General features: G+C 35.6%; 1 protein-coding gene across 2 annotated transcripts in view; it reads left to right on the top strand.

Annotated features, from left to right (window-relative positions):
- Positions 1-938: 938 nt before the first annotated feature.
- LOC110105503 (probable folate-biopterin transporter 4) overlaps positions 939-11,933 on the top strand; it is a 60,594-nt gene continuing 49,599 nt past the window's right edge. Inside the window, exons 1-2 of one of the 2 annotated variants that reach the window (XM_020835045.2) lie at positions 939-1,380; positions 10,759-10,886. In XM_020835045.2, the coding sequence (XP_020690704.1) occupies positions 1,297-1,380; positions 10,759-10,886 (212 nt within the window). In that variant the 5' untranslated portion in view covers positions 939-1,296. The remainder of the gene's footprint in view (positions 1,381-10,758; positions 10,887-11,933) is intronic. The other variant, XM_028693500.1, reaches the window with a different exon arrangement.

Below are 11,933 nucleotides of genomic sequence, written 5' to 3'. Positions count from 1 at the left end.
CTAGACAATGGTCATTCCAACCACTGTCACCAGCCAACTATGATCCATCCGACCTACTTCATCCACTGATTATGGCCCTTCAGACCACCTTCTCCTAACTAAATCCTTCCAACCATCATTGTATGACTATGATCATTTCTGACTATCATCATCTTACTACAACCTTACCAACCAAAGGAGCAGGACAACATTCTCTTGAGAACAACTATCATGTCATTATCTCATTATGTAATGTGCTCTGTAGAATGTAAATTTATTTGAGCAAATGCCCTCCTTTGAGGAGAAGCATTGATTGTAATCAACCACAAATGCTAGTAGATTCTTTTTTATTAGGCAATGCTCCGTTGTTTTTTCCTCTTTTTTAGGGGTTTCATATAAAAACCATGTAGTCTCTTATGAACGTCTCACCTCTATCATTTATATATTTGTGTGTTGGATCTTTGTACAAAATTAAGATAATAAATTTTATCTTTGAACCACTGCAAATATTTCAGAAAGCAACAACCACTTTTATTTTGAATAGTTATCTAATTATACTATTATTATATTGAATAGTTATCTAATTATTAATTATAATATTGATTATATAAGTTATTATTTAATTATTAATTATCTTATTATTTTTTAAATTTTAATTTATATTAATTAAATTACTTAAATTGATTCCTAATCAATTCTAACAATTTGCTCCTTTCTACTGTTCTGACTGCGAGCTTTGCATGAGGTAGAGTTTTGAACGAGTCATTAAAGACTTGGTTTGGTTCTTTTTGTTATTTTATAAAAAATGATTTTATAAATAATAATTAAGAGAATGAAATTTTTATATGGAGAAGCAAATATGAAAAAACTTCTAGATAAAAAAAATGAAGTTCCTAGCATTTCTATAGAAAATTTTTCTTCTACGCAGCCATAAAAAAATAATTTTTTTTTTAGAGAAAAGGGAAAAAAAAAAAACGCCTAAAACGAGGCAAAAATCTTATTCGACGACGGCGTTCCTTCCTCTCGAATTGGAAGTCGCGAAAATTCGCCGTTCTTCCCGTTGGATCGGACGTAGCGACGGGAGCTCGCTCGCTGGAAAGTAACTATCGTTCTCCCTTTAGCTTGCTTCTTCTGCCAAATCCCGTATATCAGCTGAACTCCAGCATTTAGTAAATCCGGATTTACGGAAAAAAGAGGGAAACGGAGGATTTATTTGGCCGTGAGATCTACCGGCTGCCTAAATCTTGCAGGATTTTAAATCCTGTTGCCAAGCAGCCCCTTACAGCGAGTGGTTAACGCCAGCGTAGAGGAAGCAAGATGGCGATCCGATGGATGAGGCGAATGGGCGGGTCTTTCGGGGCATCTTTCCTCTGGATCGTATCACTTATCTATTTTACTCAGGTCTTCTTCTTTCTTGGATGATCCCTCGTTAGTTTCTCTCGTCCATGTCCTTGTCCCAATAATGTTTTATCATTCCTCTCAGTGTTAGTAGGGTTGTGTCTTGTATGTAAAGCTTCTTTGAGATCAGGATTGCTGTTATATTCTTGATGTGTCAATTTATTATTGATTAAATAATAGAGTTTGCAGCCGGTTGTCTCATCTTTTTTTTGAGGAGATGCTGCCAATATTTTGCTAGGATTGTTGAGCATTGGTTTCCAAAAGGGATTACTTTTATTTTATTTTGTTTTAATTATTGAAATAGAGTTTCCGATAGGTTATGGTGCCTTTTTGTGAGATTTGAAGTCTTTCTAGATCGGGATGTTTGATAATTTGAAGGGCATATATTGCTGATGGCGACTTGTGGCCTTCGACTTCCTCTTCTGGAGGAGTCGCTGCTTTTTGGTAATTAATGTATGCGATTTTTGGTGCTGCTTTGATTGATAGCTAGGGTTTGAAAGTGCTTTTAATATATATAAATAGTGGTCCTAGACTTATAATTGGACACTCAATTGTATTCCGAAATAGTTTCAAGTTGGATGTGCTATTTGTTCTACTTGTGGGAATCAACAACTTGGTTAATTAGAGAACTTACAGATGTGTGGGAGAGGTAATTTCTTTGTACAAGTGCGAGGCTTGATTCTACGATTCTGATGATCTCTTTCCTTCCACCTCTATTCATTTCTCAAAATCTTGTTATTGGATGAATGAATGATTGATTTTATTCAAATTTGATACAATATGAGCTTCAACGATGTGATTTTCAGCTAGTTTAATGAATTTCTTGGTTTGAAATTCCATTTGTTACTTTTAGTAGAGGATGGTTAGATTTCCAACTAAATTAATCTCTTTCATATTTCTTGTTTTCATTGAAATCAATTAATAATTATTTAAATTGAGCGTTTTTTAGGGCTAAAATTTGTGTGCTTGTTGCATGGGTTTCTACATCTTAGTAATAAATCTAAATTCGAAATAGATCCTAAGACATCTTAGATCAAAATTGATATGAGAGTTTAATATTGCATCACAATTTCTTCTGGACATGGAGAGAATAATTGGTCCAATTAGAAAAACAATAAAATGACATTATTTAAATAAAATATGCTTTATTATTACTCTAGACATTATCAGTATGACTTTTATGAGGTTAAGAACTATATTCCTATATTTAATGTGAGGCATCCTATGGTATTTTCAGGTGGGATAAGATAATCTAGTGGATTTCTTTGAAAGATACTAACCCAGGTAAGAAGCAAAAACATGAAACAAAGCAACAACCCATCAATTTCTAGAGTGCAATGGGATTGCCACAACCTACCTGAAACTCTCTCTTACCGCCTGAATGTAATACAATCAGGATACATAAACAGAGAACTCATAGTATTCATATATTTTTAATCTTGTTAACCAAAATCCATCTCATTTAGCTGTAATTGAGCTATTTATACATTGTTCCTGCTACAGATAACTACATAACTTCGTAGGACCATAGACCAGTAAAGCAATTTTTTTTAAGCTAATATTTTAACTAACAGAGTTTTATATCTAGTTAACTAGTTGAAACAGAGAGTAGAAGAATATGATAGCTCCTGCATCAATCGGCTGGGGTGGGGGAAAACCTTATGATCATAATGGGGCGTCAAGTCCTCTACATTAAAAACTACAGATACATCATAATCACATGGTAAGTCAATTTGATATGCATTATCATTGATTTTCCTAACAACCGGAAGGGTTTGTCAGTTCTTGGTTTGAGAATTCCGAACAAACCTGTAAGGAATCTCTCCTTAACCGAATCCAATCAAGGTCTCCTTCCTTGAATAAAACCATCTTTTGGCATTTATTGGTTTGCGCTTGGTACTTGACATTTTGCTTGATGAATTATGCTTGCATTGCTGATGCAGCTTTTGAATTTCTAAGTTAGCGATGTTCTCCATCAGCATTGTAATTGAATTCAGTAATGGTACTAAGTCGAGAGGGTTAGTGGATTGCTTCCATAAATGATTTCAAAGGGATACAACGAGTAGTTTGATTGGTTGACTGATTGAATGCAAACTTAACATGAGCCAAATTTATTTCCCACTGTCAAATGTTCTTCTCCACAAAGCAACGAAATAAATTTCCCTAACTTTGATTGACAGTCTTGGTTTGCCCGTTCGTTTGCAAATTTGACATCACGATCTGAAGTGATCGTCCTCGGAAAACCATTGAAACGAACCATGCCCTGTAAATATAGGTCTCCAATATATATGGCATCAAGAGTTTTGTTGCAGGCCACAAAATGCGATATCTTAGAAAATTGGTCCACTACAACCATGATTGAGTCTTCATTCCATGGCGTCTGTGGCAACGCCAACACAAAATCTAGGCTGACTCTTCCCAACGCCAGTTAGGCACTAGCAATGGTAAATACAATCCCGCATTATTTCCTTGAGTCTTTGCTGTCTTGCATATGCAACACCTTTTAATATATTTGTCCACATCTTGATGCAACACGGGCCAATAGAATTTTTACCTAATAAACGCCAATGTTTTATTGTGGCTGAAATGGCTAGCCTTCCCTCCATCATGGCATTATGAAATTATAGCCAACCTGACCAAACATTTAGGAATGCAAATACGATTGCCAAGGAACAAATAACCTTTTTTTCCTGAAACCATTGGTGTTGGCCTCTTTGACATTTATTCCAAATAAGTTTGAAATCATCATCAGTAGAGTATAGTTCTTTTAATACTTCAAATCCTACTATTTTTGGAATTTATTACCTGTAATAGAAAAGTACATCTCTACTGACAATAGAAAAGATCTATAATTGTGCTGAAATTTTGAATAAATCTACAAGTGACTGACGCTAGTCCATGAAATTTCCACACTTCTGTAAATCATTGAGGCCTTGGCAAACTCATAATGGCTTATACTTTAGGTGGATCCGCTTCAATACCTACAACAAACACCAAAAATTCCAGGAAATTAATTCCGTGTTCCAAAAATCATCATTTATATGGATAGCGGAATAAGCTTTGTTCCCATAACACTTCCAACTCCTTGCACAAATGTTGTAAGTGATCACTGAAGTCATAGACCAGAATGTCATCAAAGTATGCAACTATGAATTTAAATAATAAAGGTTGGAAAATCTGATTCATAAGTCACATAAAGGTACTTGGTGCATTGGCCAATCCAAGCAACATCACCATCCATTCATACTATCTGTCTCGCACTTTGAAGTTTGTTTTTTATTTGTCTCGTTCTCTCACCTGAATCTGATTATAACAAATCCTTAAGTCTATTTTAGAGAAAAGAGTAGCCCCATGAAGTTGATTGAAATGGTCATCAATGCAAGGCATTGACAAGCGATAATGCATAGTAAGTTTGTTAATTGCCCTCCTATCGATACACATTATATACGATAGGTCTTTTCTTGGGACTAAAAGTGTGGGAACGACACATGGGCTGATGTTCGGTTGAATGAATCCTTTTTTTTATCAAATCCTCACTTCTCATGTTCATCTAGTTGCAATCTATTTGGGGGTCGGTTGTGTAATGTAGCGTTGGGTACTAACTCAACAAAATACTGAATTTTCTTTGGGGGCGGTAGTTCACCTGGAATTTCTTCAGTGAAAACATCATGATTGGTCTCATTTACTCAAGTTGAAGACATTGTATGTCTGGATGGTTGTTGACAACATTTACATTGGCCTCATTTAGCTACAAATAACTAGTTGTAGTTTCTTGTAAGGCTTGCCGACATTTTGTACTAGTTAACATCTACTAGTCTGAGCTAACTCCTTGATGTATTGCTGTTCACGGAACTAACACGATCTGCTCTCCCTCATGGTTGATGGAATGTGTCATTTGTCCTATCATGCATAGTCTTCCGATCATACTGTCACAATAGTCGCAATGATAAATGACATGATTGGTAACATGTCACACTAGACTTGTTCTTTGAATTTTCCAATAGAAAAATTGACTAGGCAACACTTGAAAACATCAACTTCATTCTCCTTTTGTATCCAGGTTAATTTGTAATGCTTGGGATGTACCTTAATAGTTAACTTCAACTTTTCTACCAGGTACTATATGCTATTCTCTTAACTTCCACTATCAATGATGACTTGATACACTCGGCCTTGCACTATACTCCTAGTTCTAAAAATGTTATGCCGCTATACTACTTCTTTCTGCGTATTAAAAAAATCTTCTAAGAATCAACGGTTGGCCCATCATCCACCGCTATAAAGGTAGGATTGACCTATGTCATCAACTCCATATTGACGTGTTCAGCTCATATTGTGTCATCAGTTCCTTTTTCCAAGTCTTTTAAGAGGGTGATAACTCTATGATCTGAACAATTAGATGCAATGTACCCAAATCTATGACACTTAAAACACTTTATGGTTGGAACTCTTGGGCATTGGCCTAGTTCCAATTCGAATGTACCTAGTTTGTTATGGCTGTATTTCCTCCTGCCACATTCTTGGTTTGGGCGGTCGTCCGCTTCAAGCCTCCTTGAGCTACTCCTTTACTTTGTGAATGTTTGTTGATTTTCTATTATTTTTCTACCTTCCCTTCTAAATTATTGACATCCTGCAGCATCAAAAAGGGTTGTAATTGCAACACGTTCGCAATAGCAGGTTGTAACCCTCCCAAGAATCTTTCTATTATATTTTTAGTGGGTTCCACTAAATCGCATTCAAGAGATAATTGTTTGAATTCGGTGACATACTCCTCCAAAGTAAGCTAGTTTTGCTGAAATCTATGCAATCTCAAGAGAAACTCTTGGCAAGATTGATCCAGAAGTTATTTCCTTTGTAACTTTCTTCATTTTAGCCTAGCTTATGATTTTGCTCAGGCCTTCTCTATTTCTTGTACACTTCAAATTTTCTCACCACAATGACATGAATGAAGGACTCTTCTTTAATTTGATGGTCACGGAGTTTAACGATCTGAACTGGATGCACCTCCTTAAATTCAAGAACTCTTTTGATAGTATGTAGCCAATTCACAAATTCATTAGGATCTAATCTCCATCAGAATCTGGTAGATTAATCTTGATTCCTCCATCATCTTGTGATCCTCATCTGATTTGATCTAGGAATCACCTCCCTCTATCCTCGTTACTCGAAAGATCTTGATGAAAGGGATTAAAATCTTCTTCCTCCTCTTGATGATCCCCTCCTTTCCGCTGTTCAAATCTTGCCAATCTTTGTGGTAGCTGCTGAATTTCTCTCTATAACTCCTCAATCACAACTTCTTGCACTTGTCTTTGAGGATTCAGGCGAGGCGTCATCTTGCCAACTCTGATACCAATTGACCCGGGTAAGAAGAAAAAACTAGAAACAAAGCAACATACCGTCAATTGCTAGACTGCAATGGATCAGCCACAACTCACCTGGAACTCTCACCACCTGAATGTAATACAATTTATGATACAAAAACAAAGAATTCACAAAATTCTTATATTAATCTTGTTCACCAAAAGATCCCTTATTCAGCTGTAATTGTGCTATTTATACATTGGCCCGCTCCCATTGGCTACATAATGTCCAAGGACCACAAAGACCAGCAAAGCACCTTTGTTTTAAACCAACATTTTTACTAATAGAATTTTATATCTAGTTAACGAGCTAAAATTGAGAGTAGAAGAATATGATAGTTCTTGCGTCAGGTAAAGTATGTTTGGTTATCAAAATAATGAACTTGCTAAAACAAAATGACATGTTATTATTTTGTCTGTGTTATTGCAATCAAAATTTATTTGGGTTTGAAGAACAATAACTGATGAGGACATCGACAGATGTTTTCAACCAGTATGTCTGCGCAGGAGGCGCAGATCGATGGCTACGATCCACAGTCTTTAATTTGATGCTTAGTTTTTATTTTGATGTTTATGTATTAATTGTTATTTATGATTGTACCCTTTCTTTTGAGTTGTCTTGAGTTGTAGCTCCAGGGGCATTTGCTTCATTGTATTTTTTTGTTTCCTTAGGCCTATATATTGTGGCCTCCTCTATTGTATCGGATGATGATTATTGAATGAAATTTTATTTTCTTTGTTTGATCTCTAAGTGAGTTAATGAGAGGAGAGACCCTAGGTAGGTGAGAGCAAGACCCGTCAACCGTCGAAGGATTCCAAGGTTCGTGGCCCCGACCTTTCTTCTTCCCTTACCTACACTTCCTCCCCTAGCCAATCACCCGCTGACTTTCCCCTAACCAAATTCCTTTCCTTCATCCAAAATCCCAAGCCTCACCCCATCTCGCCGCCCTTCCCTTGGCCGCCCAAGCCGTCGGCCACAGTACTGCTGCCGGCCACCAGTTCAGCTGCCGGCCACCAGTCCAGCCGCTGGCCGACCCTCCCCTCTCCCCCTCTACTTGCTCAACCTGCCGGTTCATCATCCCTAGTCCCCCAAATTTGAATTTTGAATTTCAAATTTTGTCATGATTACTTTCCTAAATCATCTCTATGCGATTTATGAAAGAATCCTTGTTGGCAATCAATCTATTTTGAATTTCAAAACCCCTTCCTAAGAGAGTTAAATCCCCTTTGGAAGTTTCTTCTTATTTAAATCAAATCTGAAATTAAATTCAGATTTGATTAAAATCACATTAACTACCTTGGGGCCGACATATTAAACACAAACCCACCCCCTCTCTCCCCCTCTCTACATGGCCGACCCCCTCTCCCTCATAATTTCTCTCTCCAATCCAATTCATATTCCAATTAATGCCCCCTTAATCCCCTCCTAAAACTGCCGACTCCCTAGCCCTAATTGGGGATTTTTGAATTCGCATTAATTCTCTCTCCCTCCAATTCAATATATGAAATAAAATATCAGATTTGTTCTTTTTCCTAAATATTCTCTCCACCTCTCATCCAACTCACATTATCTCTAATTTTGCCTTGTCCAAGCCACCCACCAACGGGTTTGTTCCCTCTTGAAGACCCCATTCTCCTTATGTTTGGAAGCCAACGAAGAAGACAATCTTCCCCTTCCTTCTCTCTGATAGTGTATGGCCGATCCTGAGATCGACCACGGCTTTGCTTACAATACACAAGGAGAGATCGACATCCTACTCTCTCCCTTCTACGAGCCGGATTGGGAATACAACAGCACGGTAAAACGCTACGTCAACCGCATCATTCATTGCCTCGTCGAGACTATCGAGCTTCAACAACCAAGTACCCCGTGGTTCCTCGTCAGATGATCCTTGCCTCCACCGCTGGATACCTTCCCAACAACCAAGCTCCTCGGCTCTTTCTCCCTAGTGGTCATTTCAAGTCTAGTGTGGAAGATCTTCATCCGCTTAGCCTTAAAACTGTAGAGAGAGAGTAAACCCTCAAGGTGAACATCTCAATATTAAATTTCGGATTTGTGTTATAAGCTATTATATTACGTTTGCCTTTGTATTTGATTAAGAGCATCTTGGTTAATCTTCATGCATTTCTTTGCCTAAGCAAGTGGAAGACTGTGAATTTATAACATCTTACTTTGATTTGACGCATAATTTTATGATGGATGACTTTTATTAAATTCTCTTGTTAATATCTTGTAAACTCCTTGCATGTATCACATCAATAACATATAGTGATCAACTTATCCCTATAAGAATTTTAAGGTGACGTTAGTTTCTTTCCATAATTTATTATTATTAAATGTCTAGTAGTCAAATATTATTTTACTTGTAGATTTCTATGTTATTAATATTTATTTTAAAGGTCTTAGGAAACAAATTAAGTATTAATTATGCTACAATTCTCCAGAGATAGTATATAATGATTTATATAACGTTTTAAGGCTTGAGAAATGTTATACGCATACTCCTGTTAGACTACTACATAGTTGATTAATGTTTTTAAAGAAAAGAAAACAATATATGATATATCGCTTGTCCAAAACACATCAAGACAAGTGTCTTAGATTGTAAATATACAATTACTGAAGAGACTTGGTTAACTTAAATGTTGAATTAGTTGCAAAAGTGATTTACAATCTGAAATTGTTTAAGTTTAAATTTGAATTTGTGATTGAATAGAATATCACGCTTGAGCCTAAATTTGAATTAAATTATGAAACTATTCCTAAATTTGTTACTTTCCACCATTATAGTCCTTTCAACATCACCTCTAGTCTTACCCCTTTTTCAAACCGCTACCAATCTTTTCCAAATCATGCACCACCATCTATGTATCACCACCTACTCCCACCCCGCCCTATCCCAACACAAACACTCACGCATACTACTCGTTAAACACCATAAAATTCCAATAGTGGTGGGACTTTGAAATTGGGGCAAAACTAGAGATGTTGCTATAAGGGTGGAAGGAGTATGCAAATGATGATGGGTCAAACCAAGCTTAAGTCACTCGGATTTTTAATAAATCAGGGGTATTATTATTTCTTAAACATTTAACTAGTTCCCTCATAATTATAATAACAAACAAATTGGCCTTTTCTATCTTGATTTCAAAATGTTGCACAAAACTAAAAGTTTTTATTCTTTTTCGATTAACTAATTATGTCATTATAATTACAATGGGTCGCCCTCTTTCATCACTCTCTATATTCAAACAATAGTCCATTACCTGATATCTGCTGAAGTTAATGACAATTTGCTGATGGAATCCAGATAGAAGGGACCTAATTGGATTGTTTTAGAACAATGGGGCCTATCCAATCCTTATGAGAAATATGATTTTTTTTTGCATGAAATTTGATGGGTTGTTTGCACTTTTTCACCCATAAAGATGCATGGATTTTTTACTTCCTATAATATAGGTAGTTATGTAGATATCAGTTGAGCATCGAACTTTGAAGTCATCAATGGCAAAGTATTATAGCTATTTTTAGGGTTGGTCAAGCGCAAAAAGGTTTGCCCACTACCAGGTTTTTGTTGAATCTGATGGGTCAAAAACTGGGTTTTGAATCGTGACTTGATTCAAAATAATAGTTTTTTTAAAGTATTTATTTTGGTTTTTATTTTGTCAATTGTTGGTAGGTTGGAGGTGGGACTTGGCTTGAAAGCAGTTCTTTTTATGTTCTTGCGCTGTTGAACAATATTTTAGAATGTTTAAGCCCATTATATTCTTTATAATTGGCATTATCTTGTAAATGAATTGTTTTTTGGTTACTTAAATATGTCTCTTCATGCAGTTCTATGTGTATGGTTTCCACTAAACCTTTTTCTCCGTCCGGAGGTTTTAGTGGAGATGAAATGCTCTCGTATATGACATAATTTAGCCTTTATCTTGTTCTAGAAGACCCTAGCATGGTTTTAGCTTTCATTGCCCTTGGGTATTGCATTGTTTGTCTTAATAATGAGATTTGGATATCATGCAGGGTTTTAGATCCTTTGTATGGACAGCTGTTTCGTATCAGATGAAAGATATACTCAAATTGTCACCCTCATCCTCTCAGTTCATGTTTTCTATTGCATTTTTCCCTTGGAGCATAAAACCAGCTTACGGGTAAATCTCTTCTAAAGAATGTCGATGAAAAGATGAGTATTCATATTTTAAACTCATTTAATTGTATAATGGTTAGATTTTGTTGTATTCATTTATAATGGATTTGTTTTTCTTTTTGTACTAGCAAGGAGTTAATCTTTGGTTACATGTCATTAACTATGAAAAATAAACGTCACAGACACGCCATGGACACAACATGTATACGATGATTTTTATAAATTATTAATATTAAATATGCAATTAAAACTTCTAATGTCAATATTTTCTAATAAAAAAGCATCACATAATGATATATAATATTATATTTATTACATAGAATGCTTAATAATAAATGAAAATAAATTATAAATTGATTTAATCACATAATGATATATAATATTATATTTATTACATGTATACGATGATTTTTATAAATTATTAACAACAAACCAATATTAGTATTAACAATTAGGCTTTATTCGTCAATACGTAGGCAAAAAAAAAAAAAGTCTAAACATTCAAAATAAATACACAAATTATAAATACATTGATGTGTTTCTAAGTAGATCAATCAAAATGGGTATCATGATCATCGCTAATAACACCAATGCACTCTGTAATATCATGTTGATGCAAGCACAAGTGCAAGAAAACTGACACAAAGAGAACAATGGATAGACTTTTTAAGAAACAAAGAAAATAAAAAACAATGCTATCTTCAGACAACCGTCAGAACGGGTTTCTCACATGCATCGAATTGTAGGTTAAATAAGATAAGTGCATAGGGATAGCAAACCGATGGTCGACCACTGCAAGATCGTCCAATTCTTCCAAGAGATTGTTGGAGAATTTTTGTATCCTCGAACGGATTGCATATTTTATAATCGAGTACTGCATAAGAATATGACATATTACCCCGAAGGGTAAAAATATCATTTCCTTATGGACTCAACTATAAAATTTACAATTATTTAACAGAGATTCCCCCACTCAATGTTTGGTCGAATGCGGTTTATTTATTTCTGGGGTACAGACATCCCATAGGGGCAAGCCCCTATGGTTAATTAC

This window comes from Dendrobium catenatum, unplaced genomic scaffold, assembly GCF_001605985.2.
Source record: "Dendrobium catenatum unplaced genomic scaffold, ASM160598v2 fragScaff_scaffold_311, whole genome shotgun sequence".
Classification (NCBI taxonomy): Eukaryota; Viridiplantae; Streptophyta; class Magnoliopsida; order Asparagales; family Orchidaceae; genus Dendrobium; species Dendrobium catenatum.
This window is presented reverse-complemented; position numbering and strand designations above follow the sequence as displayed.